This window comes from Melozone crissalis, unplaced genomic scaffold (assembly GCF_028551555.1).
Source record: "Melozone crissalis strain CALT ecotype California unplaced genomic scaffold, PUWL_Pcris_2 ptg000027l_1, whole genome shotgun sequence".
Lineage (NCBI taxonomy): Eukaryota > Metazoa > Chordata > Aves > Passeriformes > Passerellidae > Melozone > Melozone crissalis.
Genome location: NW_026535805.1, coordinates 76,238,420 through 76,259,770, shown reverse-complemented (window position 1 = coordinate 76,259,770; position 21,351 = coordinate 76,238,420). Strand labels below are relative to the sequence as shown.

Here is a 21,351-nt window from a genome sequence, read left to right as displayed (position 1 = left end):
CTTATTTTTTAATCTGACTAATGATAACTAGTACAAATTGAAATACACTAAACACATACAAAAATACATTTGTAATGGAAAAAAATGGAATGCTATCAGCATTCTTAATGCATTCTTAGCTTACATGAGCAATAGTGAAAAGCTAGCATTTGTAGGCAAGGATGACTTCCAGTTCCTTGCAAAAAGTACTTTTAAAGTAATTTTATTCTGAAATGTTACTGTGTAAAAACACATCTTAGGTTTCTTCTTTATTTTTCTTTCCTAGTTAAATAAAGTAAAACCACTATGTAAGCTGTAGAAACTCAAGCTTGTGTTCTTGGTGCACTGCCTTCATCCGTACGCAGTCACCAGTTCCGGTGGTTTTGCAGGCAAACCCGTGCCGTTGTTTGCAATTCATAAACAGTTCTTTTGAGAGGACTTGAGAAGGAAATCAAAGTTCAGTCTTTGCTGTGGTAACTGCACGGCACGAAGTAAGAGTTTGTGTCACCAAAGTCAGCTGCTGTCCTGAATACATGGAAGTTTCACATCTGGATGAGGGGCTGTCATCCAGGATAGTCATGAACTTTGTAGGAGCTCAGTTTGAGCTGTAAGTACGACTTCTGGTGTGCACCAAGCAGCAAACCAGTGCCTGAGTACAACACTGGTGCAGAATATAAATACACACACATACTCAAGAAAAAGATACTCAAGGTAAAATAATGCTTCTACTTGAATCAGGATTGTTGATTCATAAATTAATAAGCCTACAAAATACTTAATGGCCACCCATTGTCTGCTTGGATTTCTCCTACAAAAACTAACAGTAACCTCTCAAAATTATTTGTGTGGATGCTGACTCTAAAGTGTAGGTTCTCATGTGCAATTCTAGTCTACTCATTACCAGGCGGGTGCTTGTGAATACAAATCTCATGTTCTAAAAAGATGAAGCTCCACATATTGTACCTCAGCAAAAAGGTTAAAGTCTTAGGATAACCTGTCACCAGAATTCTGTTACCAGAATTAAACAGCTAAGTAAATATGTAGGTATGTAAAAATTATGTATTTTTTAACAGAAAAATAGGAATCTGATGTTCATGGAAACCCTTGGAAAATTAAATGCAACTTCTGTGTGATTTGCCATGTGAGCATTCAGAGAGGGAATGAAGAAGTTCCCAAATTTTTTTAATGTGGCCTTTGGTCAATGACATTCTAATTTCCATTCACCATTTGCATCAGTGTGTGTAAGGAAGGTTAGTAGAGGGGTATAGAAATGCACTGAAGCTCCATTGAGATTTTTACCAGAATTGCTGTAAAATACAATACCGAAAAATGTCACATCTCAGCAAAATCTGCTTCTAGCACTCAGCTCTTAAATAAAACAGTTAAGATGTGTAAGCACCAGACGCTTAATGCATGAATCTTAGTAGTGGGGACTTCCTACCAGGCATTTTAGACACGCTCAAAAGCTGCTCAACTTGGCCATTTTTTTTCCTTCAGTAAAACTATTCTTTTTAAATGTGCACTGATTTTAGAGCCAAAATACTGTATCTTTAGGAATTTTTTTTTTTTCTCATACTCATCCTGAAGTCCAGTCTTGAATAATGCAAACCTTCTTTCTTGAAGACCTATAAGAGAAAGTCCCATAAGTAATTTGAAAAGTATTGTTGAATTTGAAAGTGTTCTATTTATCTAATGGCTAATAGGCAAAGTCACACGAAAATCTGATAATTGTAGTTCATCATAAGAATCGAGCTTTGAGAAGAGAAAGCTTCAGGGAGACCTTCTAGTGGCCTTTCAGTACCTAAAGGGGGCCCAAGAAGGAGGGAGAGAGATGTTTTGCAAGGGCAGAGAGTGATAGGACTAGAGGGAATGGCTTTAAAGTGAAAGAGATTTAGATTAGATGTAAGGAAGGAATTCTTAACTGTGAGGGTGGTGAGGCACTGAAAGAGTGCCCAAAGAAGTCGTGGATGCACCATCCCTGGAGATGGTAAAGGTTGTTACTTCATGAATGACTAATTGGGTAAAACACCCAATCAAAATCCCCTCTGATAAGGAAGTTTTGCAATAATTTTCCATGCAGTGATTCTATAACTAAACTGGAGACATTTTTCATATTTGGGAAGGATTTCAGGGTTATTTTAGCTTCTACTGAAACTTTATGCCTATTTTCATATATGCCTTTATAAATACAGAGCTGTACTTTAGATAATATGTCCTAAAAAGCTGTCACTTCTGTCATTACATATTGCAAACCAGAATTTAAATACTGAATTCTCAATTTGGCCTACAAGCTCTAGATAGCCACATCCTGAAAATACAGTTCAAGGGTCATATTCTATTTAAAAAATCTTAGCCCTGAAGGAGTTTTTTAGATTGTGAAATCAAAGTGCTCCTCTTAATTTCAGCTAATGAAAGGTGTTCGACTTTCATTTTCTTCTGCCATTGACTTTTTCAAATCATTAAAAACATGTTGAATCTAAGGGTAAACATTCACTGTGAACTTAAGCAACAATGAAAAATAGACTCTCAGTTTTTTAAAATCCATTTCAATTTTGTGGTTGCTGGATTTCTTACTAAATTAATTTACTTAACTAGATCTTGAGAAGAGCTTTGTCAATGTACTTTTGGCAATTCAAATATGGTCTAGATGACACAGACCGTCTTTTCTTTCACAGATGTGCCATTTTATTACTTAATAAAATATTTAATTCTTTTCTATGCAGAAATTTTAAGTAGTTTAGCTATTATGAAAGTTTATTGGTCTACAATTGCCCACAGGCACATTTCTTTTAAGGTGGGTGTAAAATACTAATTGCAAACATCTGTGCTCATGCTTTTATGACCAGTGAAGTGAGTTCATTCTTGAGATTTTCCAAACTGCTACTCCCTGCTGCTTTGTCCATCTCCACCTTTCTCCATCTCTATCTTTGCATTCCAGTCCCCCCATTTTCAGCTCAGTCTATAACTCTACGTGAAAAGATCACACCTGGGAATGATGAATATCAGTGACAATAAATATTTTCTTTATGGTATCTTTGCTTGTTCCTTTATTTACATAACAATAAACATGTTAGGAGCTCAAGATTCATGTAGTTGATATCCTGTCTTCCAAAATGTCCAGCTAGTGCCAAGAGCACTCCTGTACTGATATTCCCCACAATAAAAAAGGGTGCTAACAGCTATAGTAAAACCTTTTAATTCTTAATTGGGCTGTAATTCAGAAAAATGAAAATGGCAAAGTAAAAGCTTTTTATTTTACCTAACAAGAGGACATACTCGGATACATCAGAAACAGTCTGTCAGTTTTAGAGGAAGTTTGACTCAGCTTTTCTCCTTTCTGTCTTTTTTCCCCCCACAAAGATACAAGGTGTTTCAAGTTGCAAAACTTGAAGTAATACTTGAGATATGACCTATATTCTGCTCAAATTAGAATTCCTACTTGCCAAACTCTATGTAGCTTAACCAGACTGAGTGATCTGAGATTTTTTTAGCACTGCTATTTAAACCTGTCCTTTGGATTGCATTTTGTGTAACTTCGTCATTTCAGGTATTTCTTCTTCCTTCCATGTTCCAGTGACTGCCACATTACCACATGGTTATACAAAACAGAACTTTGTTGCATAAAAACATTTATGAAGCAAACGTAGTTGTCATATCAAGCATCAAAAAACCCTGAGCTTTTCTTTGTATGGAATTACTACGAAGAGGCTCCCTGATAACATTGACAATGGGACACAACAGATTTTTAAGGCTCTTGAAAATAGTTACAAACCTTGATTTTGTGTGGCTGATGCTGGAAACGAAGAATTCCAGGGACTAACTTGTCAGTCTTGGTTTTGTAAACTCATCTGGTGACCTACAAGAGTAAAAAAACCAAACCACTAATTATTTCTCTAAATGACTAAAAGCACTCAGCTAGGATAGACTGGCAGAGCCATGCAAGACAGCTGTAAGAAAAGCAGTTCTACAGTCCTGTTTTGAGAACTACACTGCAGTAAATGTGGAAAGCAATGAATGCATTAGTATTTTCCTGAAATTGCCAAGCAAGAGTAGCTTCAAGTTTGATTTAGTTGTGGAGTTAATACACGAAGGTGGACCTGTTATTTCAGGTGGGGCTGTTGGTTGAGGGATGAGAAAGGGATTTCCATGCAGTTTACCTCCAGGCTGAATTGTGCTTTCAAGTTCATGTAATGCTTCGTGATCAAGGATCTCTGAGGAACTGAGACAAGCACTTACACTGCAAGCCGTGTGACAAAAGCTAGATAGGGATTCATCGTGTTCAAAAGCAGGATTAATCCTTACAGCATTTTCTGGATTGCAGCTGCTGAGAGTAGGACTTCTACAATGCAGAACATTTTTGTTTAGGTAAGATTTGAAATTGCAAAAGAAACAAAAGGAATATTTTGAAATGTGAAGGAAAAGATTGTGAGCAGCTTACTGCAAATTAGAGTTTCTTTTGCACTTTCTTCTTATCTTAATAATTAAAATGATGAAAAGAAAACCAAGGCTTCCTAAGCCAAAAATGAGAGGTTTAAAAATGAAGGGTTGTGTGGGTTCTGGACCAAATTTTGCACAGCGCTGTCCTTGGTAAAGCTGGTGTCTACGAACAGGGCATCTAAAATAAGAAAAGGAAGAGAAAAAATGTACAGAACTTCAAGGCAAAAAATACTGAGTATCTTAAACAAAAAGAACGGAAAATCTCCAATGTAATATGAACTCTTTATTTCCACTACAAATAATTATGTTTCTGCATGAAAATTATGTGATTGATCATAGGGAAAGATAATATTTTTACACTCAAGAGTGAGTTTTAAATAAAAATTCCTTGACATATTCCTTGCTGACCTACAAATTTTAAGGAAACAATGCATTTTAAATATCTCTGACAAATTTCTAACCCCACAGGTAACATTTGTGGTTTAGAACTTTGGAAGTTCAGGTGTGTTTTAAGGTAATGTCTGAACACAACCTTGAAGCTTATATTCTGTTTACTGGTGATTTCACTCTGGGGAGTAAGGTCTGGAATAGGAGTTCTACTACAAGTAGCAGAACTCTACAAGACAAGGGGGAAGTGAATTTACAAGGAGCACAAGGGCAAATAGTAGGCTATAATTTTCTCTCTGACAGTACTAGTTTGCACAAGCTGTCAGTCCAACACTGGCGGGAATTTGTGACTTGCTATAATTCACAAAAAATTTCATTTATTATTTTTAGTGCTTTTATAAGTCTTCATCTTGGTTTAGTTATACTTGTACATTCAGGATTTTTCTGGATGGGGAAAGGATTATTTTGCTTAGTGCATCAGTCTTGGAGGAGTAGGTCAGATCCCTTGCTACCTCAGCGAAGTTTTGAAGAGGACCTTTCTAGGTCACAGGCTCACTTCCAGTACTAAATGCTTCAGCTGCTCTACTGTGATTCTGAAAGTCAGGAATTTGGCAGTAATTGTGGTGAATTCAATATAATTCCTGTGATACCCATTGAAGAAAATTAATTTTGGTAGTTGGGTTGTTCCAGTGAATAATTTGAATAATTTGTCCAATGGTCTTAATTTTTTATGTTAATCTTAAATAAGGTAAAAGATGTATTGTTAATCTAGTCAAAGTATTGAGAGAAAATAAACAAATGCAAGAATTGTAACTTGATCCTTGCTTATGTACATGGCTGGTAACTACTGTGTGCCAGTCTAGTATACATTTTCACAAAATGCTATGAATTGTCTAGTCTTAGAATGAGAAGATACTTGATACTTTGGAAAAGAGAGTGCATATGTTCAAGTACTGTGAAGTTCTCAGAATTGACTTAAGATAATTCCATTTAAAAATCCTTAAGAAATATATTTGCAGTAAGGAAGAGCTGCTAATCTTCAAGTCTTTCCCAGCAATCCCTGAAAGCAGCTTCAGCCTTCACGTGCTTTATTGGGTGGTCTGGAATCGCAGTCCAGAAGCCTTATGTGAGAGAAATAATTTCCACTCTGATTACGTGGTCTTAAACACATAATTTAGGGCATGATAGAGGAATGGAATTAGATTATTGAATATTGCACAATCCTAAGATCTGCAATGTAGAAATACTATCATATTCCAAATAAAGTTTTTCTTTTTAACATATCTTACAAAAATGTAACTTCTTAAAATGCTACAATGTAATTGGTAGCAAAACTGTGCATGTGTAATTCCATTCTTCCAAAATGTGTTTGGAAATCTGAAATGAATGCATGCCTTTGTGCGTGTCATCACTGCCAATGATGCTGAATTTCTAATAAATTTCTGAAGCATCTTTAAAAATAACTAGATCATAATGTTCTGTGTATACTAACAGGCAGAAATGGATTTATCCATGGTGTGACTATTTATACTTCAGAAGGGTACTTGCAGTGTGACTTACAGCATCTGAATGTCGAGCTCTTGGCTCATTAGCATGGTTTCTGGGGCTGCTAAGAGAATTCATCAATCCATTTACCTGCAGACAGCTCCTGTTCCCGGCACCAGCTCGCACTTGCCGCCGTTGAGGCAGAGCTGGGGCTGCAGCTCGCACAGGCTGCGGCAGGGCAGCCCGTCCCGGCTGGCGTAGCCAGGCCTGCACAGGCAGTCGGCCTCCCTGGTCCACTCGTTCAGCACGCACTCGGAAAACTTGTCACAGGCCAGGAACTTGCAGGGGTCGGCCTGATCAGCTGTAAAGGAGGGGTGAATCAGTAACTGAAGCGTTACCCCAAAGGGCCTTGGCAGGGCTTGTGGCAGCCAGAGAAAACAGCTCCTGTTTACTGGCCTGCCACTTGGGTGGGCTGAGAGGAGGATGTTGTCCAGCATGGAAGGACAGACAGCCTCTTCCTGTACAGGACACAGCCAGGTCATGGTGACATCTGCACTGATTTACCCCATCTCTGCTACTCACTGAGTTTATTTTCTTCTCACTGACAAGGATTTTCACATTTGGATGATTTTACCCTGCTTCTGCTGTGAGTGCTATCATCATACTCATGGATCCTGTGCTACAGCCTTATGAAATAATTTCAACTCTGATTATGTGTTCCTAAACACATAATTTAGGGCACGACAGAGGAATGGAATTAGATTATTGAATATTGCACAATCCTAAAACCTGCAATGTGGAAATAGTGTCATATTCCAAAGAATATGCTTACAGGCTTTGTAGTGTGGGGTTTTTGCGTGGGTGGGGTTTTTTGTTTGTTTTTTGGGGTTTTTTTTGTGTTATGGTATATTAACATTGAAAAGGTCTGTTTGGTTTTTTGTTTTGTTTTTTAAATATTAGTAAGAGATGCCTCTGTGAGATTAAGGGAAAAGGACCCTGCTGATGTTCATGGGAAGGCCCAAATCAGAGACAGCTGTTACACAACTTTGCTTCTCCTTTCCCATTCTCTGCCAACCCAACTTGTACTGATGGGGTGATGAGGAGGAGGGCTGCATCCACCTGTCCTGTCTGATGGAGTCTGTGTCCTGGGTACCATGGGGCAAAAACCTTAGAAGGCAAAAAGTTGAGAAGCAGATCAGGGGATATAAATCCTGTTCTTGCCATCAAACAGCCCTGGTAAGATATATGAATACAGAAAGGAAAACAAAAACAAAAACAAACAAACAAACAAAAAAAACCCAAAAAAAAAAGTGGAGAAAAGAAAAAGAGAGCAGAGAAGGAAACCAGAGCAGAGAAGGAAACGAGAGCAGATATACAGGTATGACCTGGGCTCTGTGGCCTTTTATAATGATGTAGTTTAAAGGGAAGGTTTGTACTGGACATTGCAGCTTGTAACTAGGATGAGAGTTTTCTTCTGCAGCCATTCATGCTTTATACACCAGATGCTCAGTAATACTAATTTAAATGAAAAATGAGGATTGTATTTGTTATAGGAGTACTGGAAATCTCAGACACACACTGGGATATTCTTCAATGGTAGAAATGAATCCATCAGGGCTGATCACTTATAATCCCTGGATAATTTTATGGCTAATTCCTGTTTTTAATTTTTGACTAGTGGGTTTAGTATGCACCATTTCCCTTTGCTATATGCAGTGTGCATGTTGGCTTGATACGTCCTTTGCTCCTGGACTGGGAGTGTGAGCACAGGTAAACAACAACAACAACAACAAGTAGAGCTTGGCTCAAGCATTTGGCTGGGCTGAGTTCTTGTGATGTCATCTTCCTTAACATATACGTGCATACTTTGTTATATTTTCTGTTTCCACAGAAAATAATTATTAATAAAAAATTAAAAATCAGATATAAAAGTAATGATTAGTTAATTATTATAAATTAATAAGTATTAATGAAGTATTTCGTGCAGATATTTTGAAAAGTCCTTCTTTATGGTATTATTTAGGACCAGTGCAGTCAGCCCTCTGCAGTTGCTGACTCTTGATGTGGATTTTGGACTGTCAGTTCCCATCCATGTTTCACTTTGGTAGAACATCATTACCACTAGATGGCTCTCAGTTTCACAATAAAGAGGAATTTGCTTATATTACCATAACTTGATAGGCAGGTTGGATTTAATTTTTTTGTTTGTTTTCTGAAATTAAAACACACCTGCTTTGCCATACCTGTACTGGAATACACAGGCTTTGTGAACACAATTTCTTCTATTATGACTCTATAAGCTACTTTATAAGCTATATATACTACTATATATTACCTAATAAGCTTATAAGCCTCGATAAAACAGATCTCTCCACAAATTCTCTGTAATGAATTCTCTGTTTTCTTGAATTAATGTTGAAATACCACGTCAGTAAAGCATATCAGATGAAGATGAAAGATTTAAAATTTGTTATGAATTTGCATTTTAGGATCTTTCTTATTTTAATTTTTATTTAATGAAAATTCATTACTAAAGCAGGGAACATATGGCAGTCCAAAGTTTACTCTTTATAATTAACTAATTGGATATTTTATTCATCAAACATCAGTTTATTATGGTTTATTTGGAGGATAGAATACTGTGATTTTGTTAGCTTTCTTTACCACAAGCTACCTATGCTTTTAGTGGCCACAAAGACATATGTAAAAAGAAAACTGCTTAGAAACTGAATTTTAAATGGATTTTTGTTCCAGAATTGTCATATCTGTACATAAAAAAACAGCTTAACCAAAACTGCTTGAGGCATCTGCATACTTTTGCTATTGTTCTTCTCCATGGCAATGAAATTAAATTCAACACTCAAATAATTACCAGAGCCTGAAAATAGATTTAGGCTTCAATTTTATAAAATAATGTAGTTTTTGAAAACACTAAGTTTTTGATGTAAGAATAGTGTCCAGATGTGTAGTTACTGGCTTTCTACTGTTTAGCAAAGACTACAAACTTATTTGAAAGATATAAATCCAGAGGGATTCTAGAATTACAAATCTATGGAGTACTACATAAAGTCATGCCCAATTAGTGAGTATCTGTAGAATCCAATTATTCCTACACATTGTCTCCTTTTGTTTTGAATGCTGTATCTCTTTAGAAAAAGATCAAATAATGCTCTAAACCATGGTTTGCTTACAACACTGCAGTAATCACCAGAAATTAAGTTTCCATACTCCAATGCAAGACCTGCAAACTGCACATGAGCATTTCTTATACCTGTCTCCACCCAGCACTTATTCTGGAGATCACTCTGTCTCTGAGCAGCAGCTGGTGAACAAGCACAGCCCAACAGCTCCACCCAGCTTTTCATTACAGTAAGAAAATACATCTGCAGAGAACTTGCAACATCTTTTTTCATCTTATTACCCCCTATCACTGGAAGGATATTGCTAATGTGGTTGTTTCCAACACAGTCATACTTCTGAAGCTGTAACAGTCTGAAAAAAGATTGTCTGCTTAGTTTTGATTTAGCACATACATTAGTAATGCAGTCTTACCTGGCTCAATATCCAGGGAATAGCTGTCAATCTCCAAATTGAGGTGCTGAGCTGCAGCATCACAGAAATCTTCCAAAACACAGTGTACTGCTTCTGTGATATTGTATGGCACTGTCTTGGCAAATTTCATTTTGCTGTTCACAATCACACTTCCATTCCTGAAGTTGAGAATTTCCAGGTGCTTAAAACCTGTAAGGTTGGACTGAAGGTATGGAAGTAACTGCAAAACAGAAATTTGCCTTTATTTTAACTTGCTGTCAGTGTCTACCTGCTATTAATTTCTCTTATAGTCAATTTTCATTATCAAGTACACACATCACAGATTTATTTCCCTGAGTTTAATACAATTGTTAAGCTCCATGAACAAATTAACTTTTCTGTTTAGCAGTATCTTCTTCTGGATTTCTGCTCTTTTCTCAATAATATATTGAGATGGATGGGCAGCAATTTCCCCTGTAATGAAATGCATAGCAGCTGGGAGGTTTATTCATCTGGAAGAGAAAAAAATTACCTCACTCAAAAGCCAACTTTAATTATTTTCAAACATTCAATCCAGGCAGGTTAGGGCATAGTATAATAGGCATGTTATAGCTGAGCTGACCTGTGCCCTATTGTACCAACAGAGAAAATCCATATCTAATCATAGTCTATGCTATGATATATTTTTAAAAGCCTATTTTTAAATGCAGCAAGCAGACACAAGTCTCAGATATAATCAGCACTGCTATAGTGTTGATGTGGATCTAAGAAAAAGCCAAATAAATTACATGCTAGGCATATATCTGGGTTCTCTTGATCAAGTAAAATCTTTCATCACTGACTTCATAAACCCTGTCTTCAGACTCTAAGAGCACCCCAGGCTTATGGATCCTTTAAAATACAGCTTATCAGACTGAACTGTTGTAGGGTTTAGTATTGTTAAAATACTGTGCACTTCAGTGTATTCCTTTAAACTGCACCCAGCTACCACTCATGCTGTTGAGGTCAATTTTCACCCACCAATTGCATGAACTGTTGTTCCAGTGCTTTGTATTCCGTCGAGCTCCTGTTGAAGAGGTCATCAGAGAAGTGCATGTTGGTCACCCTCAGGCTGAAGAAAACCACGAGCTCTTTGCCTTTGGCAGCAGTGGTCATGGAGCTGGTGGTGACATACTTGAGCACGGGTGCAGGGGTGGTTTCTGCAGGCTCCGTGGTCAGCACTGGGATGTAGCCGCTGCCCTCGTCCAGCCCCGCCGTGCTCACGGCGCCCATCGGATCCAGCTCGGCCGCGATGTCCTGCACGCCCATCCCGGTGCCCTCCACAGGAATCCCCTCAGGGGCTGGCACTGAGGGCCCTGGTAACTCAAGGGACTGCTCAATGATCTCGGAGGGGCTGTAGGATGGGCTGGTGGCTGCGGGCAGCGGTGCTATTGGTGGCAGCACATCGGTGATGACAGCTCCAGGCTGCACGGTAGAGATGCCACTTGGAGCAGTGAAGAAAGGCAAACCTTCATAAGTGCTGGCTGTAACAAAAATGTCATCCCCTGATGATTCTGGTTCTTCCATGATCTTAACTGCTGCAGGAAAACATGATAAAACCAAATTAGCTATGCTGAAAAGCAAGCACAAAAAGCATCAAGCATGGTAAAAAAAATGTATATGGTATTTCCACTGAAACATTTTTAACAATAAGTTTAACCTTATCTAAATATGAAAATGTTAACGCCATCACCAAGAAGGTCTACTGAAACAAAATACCTCATACACATGTTTGAGTGATGGAATTTCTGCAGGTTCTATGTTTAATATTTATGCTTGGCAAGTCTTTCCTGAACCTCTACAGCACATTCTTGTTCTGAAGGTACATAATCACACTGTCAGTTTATATTGTCTGAAAGGGGAGGTTGGAGCTTTGAGCTCTCTGCTTGGAGAGAGCTTGTATGCCAGAGTCATTCTGCTTTGCTCTGTGAAAAGCTAAAGCTATAATTTGCCAGTAATCGTAAAATGTGATTACAAAAACAATACAGTCCCTCCAGAAGCAAACTGTGTCAATTTACCCAAAAGACAACAGCAGCAATGAAAAAATATTCAAACCTTAAGTAGCCATCTACTGCACCTGAAGCAGAACTTTTATGATATTCCCATTGGGGCTTGGCATGGATCTAGGATATGTGCTAACTGTAGCTGAAATCCAAATCTAAAGTGTCAGGAATGTGACTCTGAATTTGGTTTGAAGCTACCTGGCCACAATGACTTCACAATAAATTATGTCCTCCATCAAGCCACCTGTCCAAACTGGTGCCTTTGTCCCTTTCCAGGGCTATACCATTCTTCACATGGAACTTTTAGCAGCTCCCTTCAGGCAAAAACACTTATTGGCAGAATGGAAAGAAATTTTTCTACTTTCCTTTCCCTACATCCTAATTTCCTCCCAGTAGCCAATGAAAACATGAAAGGAGAGCAAAGTTTTGCATTGGGAATATCCTTGCCTGAATGAGGTGGCAATTGTCCTGCCACCCCATTTCAATAAAAGCTTCAGATGCTCTTCTCTTGCCATGTCCTCATGTTTCTTGTATGATTAAGGATACGGACAGATTAGAAAAGCAAAGCCTAGTGATGTTCTCTGTTTACAAAGCTCTTGCTATTACTTGTTATGCTGCTAAGGAGTGAGAGTCACTTATCAGTTAAGAGAACTCAGAACAGCTTTGCTGGCATTAGTGCCTGAGGCATTAATGCAGGATGATCTACTGATGGGATGAGCCTGCAGCCCCACAGACATCTCTCTCAGCACGAGAGCACACACTCCAGCACACACCATTGTGATGGCATTTGTTAGGCAGATTATATTTTAGAAAGATAACTATAGGAGAAAGTTGTACTGAAGTGGCTTTGAAACTGCAGCAAATTTGAAGCAGAAATGCACAACCATCTATATATTGCATGCCTGGCACATAGTTGTGTGCATATATATCTACATATGGTCTATACATAGACTATAAAGGTCTTCTGGCATCCTCTTATTACAAGCAAAGTAACTTAAAAGGCCTTGAGGGCATACCAAGATGATCTCTGAGCATCTATCACCTGTTTTTGTAAGCTGCCAGTTCTTAGCAATCACTGTGTCTCCATCTGAATGAGATAGAGAGCAAGTGACCCAACAGTTTGTGTTGGTTCCTGTTAGTAAATGGGCTCACATCAAGGGCTGCTGGGCACCTATTGTGGCACAGCACCATCCCAAACCCAGGGATCACTGACCTGTTCTTTGTCTAACAGGTGTCATGTTACTGCTGCCAGACTTGCCTACACTAGTGTCATGTTGAAATCAGCACTGCAATGATTTACAGCTCGTTTTACCAAGATTTTCATCTGTCTACATAAGGCTTCAATAAAATTCAGTCCTAAGAAGTTAGGAGCTATGGATCAAACAGAGAAGACCTAGCCATTTCATAGAATCAAAGAATGGTTTGGTTTGGAAAGGAACCTAAACATTGTCTGGTCCAACCCCCCTGCCATTGGGAGCTTCACCTTCTACTACACGAGCTTGCTCAAGGCTACATCCCACCTGGTCTTGAACTTTGGGATTGGGCATTCACAACTTGCCTGGGTAACCTGTTCCAGTGCCTCACCACCCTCACAGTAAAGAATGTCTTCCTAATATCTAACCTAAATCTACACTCTTTCTGTTTAAAGCCATTCTCCCTTGTCTTGAATCTACATGACTTTGTAAAAGATCCCCACCCAACTTTCTTCTACACCTCCTTTAGGTACTGGAATGCACAGTAAGGCTCTCCCCAGAGCTTTCTCTTGTCCAGGCTCAACAAGCCCAGCTCTCTCAGCCCGTCTCCATAGGAGAGGGGCTCCTGCCCTCTGACCATCTTCCTGGCCCTCCTCTGGACTCCGTGGTCTTTTTTGTGTTGGAGGGGCCTGAGCTGAACAGAGTACTCCAGGTGAGTTGTGACTAGAGTAGAGCTCAGAACTGAATTACCTCCCTTGACCTGCTAGTCAGTGAAATGAAAAACAAACCCTTCCCAACCCTTTGCATTTAAAATGTTGGGTTTATATATTACATCAATATATATTGATTTTCAGACTAGATGTAAAGAAAACACTTTTTTATTATGAGATTGGTGAAACACTGGAACATGCAGCCCAGAGAGGTGGTGGATGCTGCATCCCTGGAAATATTGAAGGTCAGATTGAATGGGACTCTGAGCAACCTAACCTAGCTGAAGATGTTCCTGTTTATTGTAAAGGGGTTGAACTAGATGGCCTTTAAAGGTCCCTCCCAATCAAACTTATTCTATGAATCTGTGAATCCATATGCACATAAAAATATGTGTAAAATTTTGCAACAGAACACAAAATACAGTTACATCATTCATCACAAAGGAATTATTTGTAAAAACTTCACTAATTTGCTTTCTAGAAGAGATTTTCACATCAGAAGACAATTATGTTATGAAACCTCTACAAGTACAAATTCAGAAAATTTAGACACAGTCTCAGCATATTTCATTTCAGCAAAAAGTTTAGTTTATAGAACTATCATTCAGGTGTAGGGAATCCACAGAGGGCACAAAATAAGTCAATGAAATCAAATATACTCCCAGAGTAACCACATTGAAGGTTAAACAATACAATGGAATTAAAAGCTGATGTCTGCAATAAAAACTGCAACTCAAATTTCAGCCACCTCTTACCCTCTCACAAAGTTGTTTGTTGAACTCCTCAGATGTTTTTTTTGTACTGCATAGCCAAGGCAGGACAGTATTGTACCGAGAGTGTTGTAACAAAAATTAGACACCCATTGGCAAAGACATGAAAACACTAAATTAAGAGGCATTTTCCTGTGCCCATGCTATATTAAATCTTTGTAAAAGGAGTTGTCCATGTAGGCATTTATTCTCTGCTGAGGGAATGAAATACACAGATTTGACTTGTCAGAAAAAAAATCAACTGCCATTTCAACAACTTCATTTTAGGTATCTGATTAGCTGGTCCTCATATTTTTTTAAATGAGGGAAACCCTTCTAATTGACCATGAATAAGGAGTAATTGTTAGGGGAAGGTCAAATTGTCATGAGACATTTTCCTAGAGGGCTTGCATTAATGAGCAGGCCCAGAATGTTATACTTTAAGGGGTCCTGGCATTTCCTTTCATTCATGAGCATAATAAGCACTGACATATTTCCCAAGTCCACTGGTGGGTATTCTGTACATGCTCTGTATATGAAAGTTACAGTGCTACAATGTCTATGTATATATTTGCATACTTGCTGGCTGAAAGAAATAACCAAAGAAGGGAAAATGTGCAGTTAAGAGATTGGTTCATAATACAGGGTAAGAATCGCCTTGTATGCAGCTCTGCTGATGCCAATACCAGATGGATACAGAAGGTAGATGCATTCTACAAATTTACATATTTTGTTAGTGCCTGAAATGTCACTAAATCCCTGGACACAGGACTGCTGTGTATAGACAAAGTGCTGAATTTATGTTTGAGGCCTTTAATTTTAACTAAGTCACAAGTAATATGAGGATTAAGAGAATTAGGAGAAGAGGATCATTAACCTAATGCATCACAACAAGTGTCTCCCAACACATGATTACTGATTACATTCATCTTTCTAACTGCAAAGCCAAGACAAAAGAGCCACAGTGATCTAAGACTGTCATTCTGTCTGTCTGTTTGGACCCTCCAGAAACGAGGTTCAGTGTCCATTAAATCCATAAAACTCTTTCTCCACTGACTACAGAGAACCTGAGTTCTCTGGGAATGCACATCATCTCTCCTCCATCCTCCAGTCCTAAAACCTCTTTTCTCTATTAACCTTTTTCCTTAGCATCCACACTGGAGCTCTTGACTAGTCTAACTTTTCATAGGGCAGCCTGAGAGCACAGCTCTAGCTCTGCTACTCACTCCACTACTGTGGTGTTCTGTGTAACTTATAGAAGCCTTCATCTTATTTTGAAAATCTCCATACCTTGCAGCTGTGCTTCATTATCAATGTTCTCAGCCTCAACGATAAATGTCATTCTCACATGATATCACAAGAAGAGTATTTTCTATCTTAATAAAATACTGCTTAGTAATAATAATCTTCTTTTATTATTCTCAGGACTATTTACTTCTATCTGACATTGAAAACTTAAAGAGTATGACAAAATTTGTGAAATCAAGACCTGAACATTTAAACCACTACAGAATTCAGGGCACTGAGCAACCAAAGCTTACTAATCCTGTCTATAGGTTCGTTATGAAAGAAGGATGATTCTTTAGCTATCTCCACATGGGTATCAAGGCCAACCTTCTGTTCAGCACCAGACAACCCTGTCTTACTGACTTTCCTGCTTAGCTAAGTAATTATGAAGGGCCACAGACTGTGTGTTTGATTGGGGATGTGTTACGACATTGCCCTCATCTCATTGGGATCTTTACCATGAATTCTTTTTGGGAGGTCAGTAGCATTATTTACTTCTGCAATGACTGAAGAAACAAAATGCAAAGAACTCTTCACTTGTTTCAACACACAAAGAGTAAGAGAAAACCATTAAGAAAAAAGCCAAGCCATGACTGTTTTTATTGCTCTTTAATTTTCCCCTCACAGTGGCCAAGTCTGCCTGAGAGCAGCAGAATGATGCAGCTCACTAAAGCCTGACTGTCCATAAGCATTTCACCACTGCAAGTCAGCCGGTCTTACTCAACTTGCACAGAATTTTCAGTACAGGTAAAGAATTCTCTTCACGTAATGCCTGTCAGTATTTTGATTGATGCAACTGTCCTTGGGAAATGGAGGCTCCCCTAGACTTTATGGAAGCCAGTCTGCTGCAGAAAGGAGTCACATCTGCCTTGAACAATTTCATATTTGGTCTCTGTACCAGTACAAACTCTCTGAAATACCAGTTTCTTGTGGGATTAAAAATTCATTCTTTCTTTGATTGTAATTTTCACATGCATTGGCCATAGCATGGTTGAAAATAGTAATTCAGCTTGCTGTTTTATAAATATGTTTATATAAATAATTTGTGGTTTTATAAAGGACTTCTGTCACTTCAATTAAAAGTTTTCTGAAGAAGACTCTTTCTGTAAAGCTTTGAAACAATGAAATCAATACATTTAATATTTTTAAAAAAAAATTTTTGACTTCAAGTTAATATTTTAAGTACAACATGTGGAGATAGAACAGATAACTATTAATTGAGCAATTTTACTTTTTAGACCTGTATCAAATTCATATGCTGAGGAAGCTGATGCTGAACCTTAACTAGTGTCTTTGGCATTTTCATTTTTCAGCGGTTTTAGAGGACTAAGCATTTCAGAGACACAGATATAATTTAAACAATACAGGAATAGCTGCTGTTTAAAGCATACCCAAAATTCTGAGTAGAATATAAGAATATTTTAGACAAAGTTGAGGTGCATAATCAGATACCTTGTATGGACAGTAGGTCAGTGGTAGGTTATTTCCACAACGTGACAAGTCACTTTCACCATTTTCAGAACCTTTTACCTCTTCTGCTACTGAGATTGCTCGATAAAATTACATACTAGTGCTCAAGCACTCTGAAAGTCAGTTTTCTGAGTAAAGTCCTTGCTAAAAATTATGCAACCAAGAATAAAATACTTTTGTGAAGTAAGGGGATTTGTAAGTACATTTACATAAAAACATGTTAAAAATGCCAGGGATACCATGGCTGTTTTGTATTGTAAGATATTTTGTATTGAAGTTCTGCATAATTTTCTACCATAGATATATCATATGAAAATATATATTAAACAAGAAAGATACCATGCTAATCTTGGAAGCAAACACCAGCAGCAGTGAATTTCCAAAGAGAAAAGCACTTTTACAAAGGAAAAGAATCAAAACCAAATAAGAAAACTCTTGATTAAAACAATAGCTTCAGGAGGATTTAACATCTCTTATTCCTATTGTTAAATGCTCTCAATCAAATTTGAAAAATTCCTCTAATGAATTTAAAATAATGAAATCTATGTGAAAACAGCCTGGGCCTTTACAAACACTTAGAAAATTAAAGAGACATCCATCTAAATGTTGCAAACACTGCTGTATGACACTAAAAGTTTTAGAGCACCCCAAATGGAGAACCTGGAATACTCTTTTTGATTTATTTTATATTGGAATGTTTGAAAACAAAATCTGACAAGTAACAATGCTTATCCTTCAGAACTTAAAGTGCTTTCCAAATTCCTGCCCATTTTCTCTATTTTTCTCAACTGTGCAACAGGCAAAAGTCAGAGCAAATTTTTGTAGAGGATGGGACCATCTGACAGTTTTGTGGTAACAAAGTTTATTAGTTTACAAAATGGCAAAAACAAAAAACAAAATACAAGTTACATGATACAAATTCAAGTAATGTGTTGATCAAGGACCTGAAACAGAAAAGAAAAACATGAAATTAGAAAGTTAAAACCAGTGATTCTCTTATAATTTCATAATCAAATAAACACTTTAAGACTTGCCAAGAAAAATGAAAGCACTGACCTTTTTTTCCCCCTTGTACTATGTAGTCACTTGTGTGAGAAAATGGTTCATGCAATTAAAGTTATAGAATGAGGAGGGTTTTGGTCTTCTAAATTGTGCCTTAAATGTATGTAGTCTGATTTTTCTCAGTGTTTTGAAATGGAAAATGTGACTCTGTGAGAGAGATAGAAGGAGATATTTAAGAGGGAAGATCCCTCTGGCTTTATGTTTCATTGTAGGAATACATTTCAGTCTTACTGATATTGAAAAGGACTTTGGGTCAGATGCCTTAGTGCAGACTTGGCTTGTTAAATGTGCCCATCGTGCTCGGATTGTGGGCCTGAGCAGCCCAGAGCAGCCAGGGCACTCCTGTCAGGGGGCAGGCAGGATGCTCAATGATAAACCCACAGTGCAGGAAAATTGTCCTTACAGCCACTGGCCCCAGGTTTGTGTGCAATTCCCCAAGAGACCCTCACGTAACACTGGGGTGCAGAAGTCTTGTGCCATGAGCTGGTTTTTCAAAAAACAACACTTAAATTAATATTTGGAATTGTTCTCACATAAAATGACTGGATTAAGGTACATGAGTTTCATTTAACTTTTCCAATTGTTGTTGAGTAGCAGTGACAATACAAAGATTAAACATTGTTACTCAAACTGCTCATAGAACTTACAGGTACATTGGGAAGCTAAAAATAGGAAAAAAATAACTAGTGAGCTGTCCATAAAATACTTTCTTCACTCCCCATGAAAGAACTAATAAGCATTACTAACACTAACCTTCTTGCCATAGGTTTTAAAGGAATTGTTAATAAAAGGGCAGAACCTCCTTTTAACCAGCAGGGAAAAAAAAAAAAATCATTATTTTTGGTAACTGCAGCTGATGCTGACTCTATTCTCTTCTACCCTGCCACGTATCACCATTAAAATCATCTGCCTTGGTGCTTTCAGGCATGCATTCTCCTCAAGCCACACTACTACTAGTTATTATTATTATTATTTTTATTATTCAAGGTTTTCAGTATCATGTAGGCATATTGTGAAGTTCTTCAAGATTTATTCAGCATAATTTTGATTTTTGTTGTTTCCCTTTGAAGCGTCAGTGTCTGATTCTGAAATGGTGAAGAAGACACAGGGATAGATAGGTGTAGATATAGATGGTTTAGAATAGGGATGAGAATGGAACTTTGAGTTTATTTTAATTATTTAATACAAGTTTAACCAGGGCTTCAGCAACTGCTGTAGGCTAAATATACATTTAGGAGAAAGGACTGAAATGTGTTAAGTATTTTCCCAACTTGATTTCTTTCCACCTCTAGAAAGATAAATTAAAACTATGGCAATTGTTATGGGAAGATGGACTTTAGGAACTGAAATCCTCAGCTATGAAGATGCCATTCATGAATAATACTTTTTGTTTTTACAGTCAGCCTCAGCAGGCTTTTCTGTGCCAGCAATTCCCTGCTCCAGCTCTGCTTGAAAGCCCATTATCCCAAACTGCATGGCAATAAAGATGGTTATTAAGGAATGTTTGACTCTCTATAAAATTTTGACTATAAAACTCTGTTATTGGCACCACTATTCTACAAATGTTGTATACTACAATAATTTAATTTTAAAACGTGCATCAACTGGGGAAGAATGAAAGAGAAGGCCAAACATGCAAATTCAGTAAAATGAAGAAGAAATAAAATATTTTGCATCCAGGCTTGGTTTAATCATGTTCTTACTGATGCATGTAATGATCCTACTGTTCTACAGAATGAAAGTGAAATTTCTGTGTCCTTCTAATTTACACCTGGATGTCATTGCTTGAAATTGAGTTTAGTTTTTTCCTCTACAGAACTTCATAGAAAGTTTAATTGAGAAAGAAATGTTAAGGACTTATGGGAGAAAAATTGCATGTTATCTTCAACTTAAAGTCAGAAGTTACTTGCATTTGCAACTAAAACCAAAAAGTCTATGACACCCCTGACAGCAGTTTAAGTTGCAAATATTCATAAACACGAATCACATTAAATTTAATGTGATTATTGCAAATATGCCTCCATTCAAGATTTTTATGTATTTTTGTTGGTTAGTTTTAAACACTGTAGTGTTTTTCAAACTGACTAACTAGCAGCTTAAATTGATATTAGCATCTGTGCTATCGATGTAAGGCATCTTAAGATGGCTGAGAAGATCAAAGCTGGAAGGCCAAGCCCTGTCTGTAGACAGAGATACAAAATTCCATTGAGATATGGAGCAGATGATGGAGCAGAGGTTATTCAGAGCACCCAAGTTACAACTTCTTTATAACAGTCCAATGCAGGTGGCATGAGTTTTTCTCTAACAAGGAACAGACTAAAAAAATTTCCAGTCTGAGGTCAAGTGGACTCTCCTATGCCGGAGAATATTGAATTCTCCAAAGAGAGGAGATTAATAATTTAGAAAGTCAAAGTTTTAGTACCATTTGATCGTAACACAATTTTTTTAAACCCAGTGTTTCTAGCAAGACCAAGGATTTTTAATAAGTGAGGGAAATGCATTATTTAGGGCATGTTAGTCTCAGCAGAGACACTTTGCCTAGTATTTGTTCCAACTGGACTACATGACATGTAAACTTCATTAGTTTCATTCATTTATGACATGACAAATGTTAACCTTGCACTTCCAGCACAGATGTCTGTATTATTTGTTTTAGAATATCCTTCTGATTATAATGCTGCAAAGGCCAGGGGTTTTAAATTAATTTTATTCAGGAAAATAATATACTTAAAATACACATTTAAAATTATTTGTGATACTGGCCCTTCAAATTCGGAACTTATTTCTGCCTTTTATATTTGCCTTTATTAGGCAATTAGAATTATTGCAGTCATGTCTAAAATCTGTAAACTGCCTCAAGTTTTTAGCCCTTTAGTTCTAAAGAAAATTAATTTTCTGGAACAAAGTGGAATTAAACTACATGCAGCAACACATATATACCCCTCCTGGAGTGAGAGCTCCTTCATGCACTGTAACAAAGAGGAAGAATTATGGGTGGTTTGTAGGCTTGACTACAAAG

The 21,351-nt window shown here is 37.6% G+C and overlaps 1 protein-coding gene across 1 annotated transcript in view; it reads right to left on the bottom strand.

Moving 5' to 3' along the window:
• Window positions 1-1,015: 1,015 nt before the first annotated feature.
• The window catches only part of IMPG1 (interphotoreceptor matrix proteoglycan 1), a 54,348-nt gene continuing 34,012 nt past the window's right edge, over window positions 1,016-21,351 (bottom strand). Inside the window, exons 13-19 of the mRNA XM_054279998.1 lie at window positions 10,840-11,396; window positions 9,841-10,060; window positions 6,439-6,649; window positions 4,418-4,594; window positions 4,137-4,318; window positions 3,752-3,835; window positions 1,016-1,604 (exon numbers count right to left, since the gene is read on the bottom strand). Of these exons, the coding sequence (XP_054135973.1) occupies window positions 3,804-3,835; window positions 4,137-4,318; window positions 4,418-4,594; window positions 6,439-6,649; window positions 9,841-10,060; window positions 10,840-11,396 (1,379 nt within the window). The 3' untranslated portion in view covers window positions 1,016-1,604; window positions 3,752-3,803. The remainder of the gene's footprint in view (window positions 1,605-3,751; window positions 3,836-4,136; window positions 4,319-4,417; window positions 4,595-6,438; window positions 6,650-9,840; window positions 10,061-10,839; window positions 11,397-21,351) is intronic.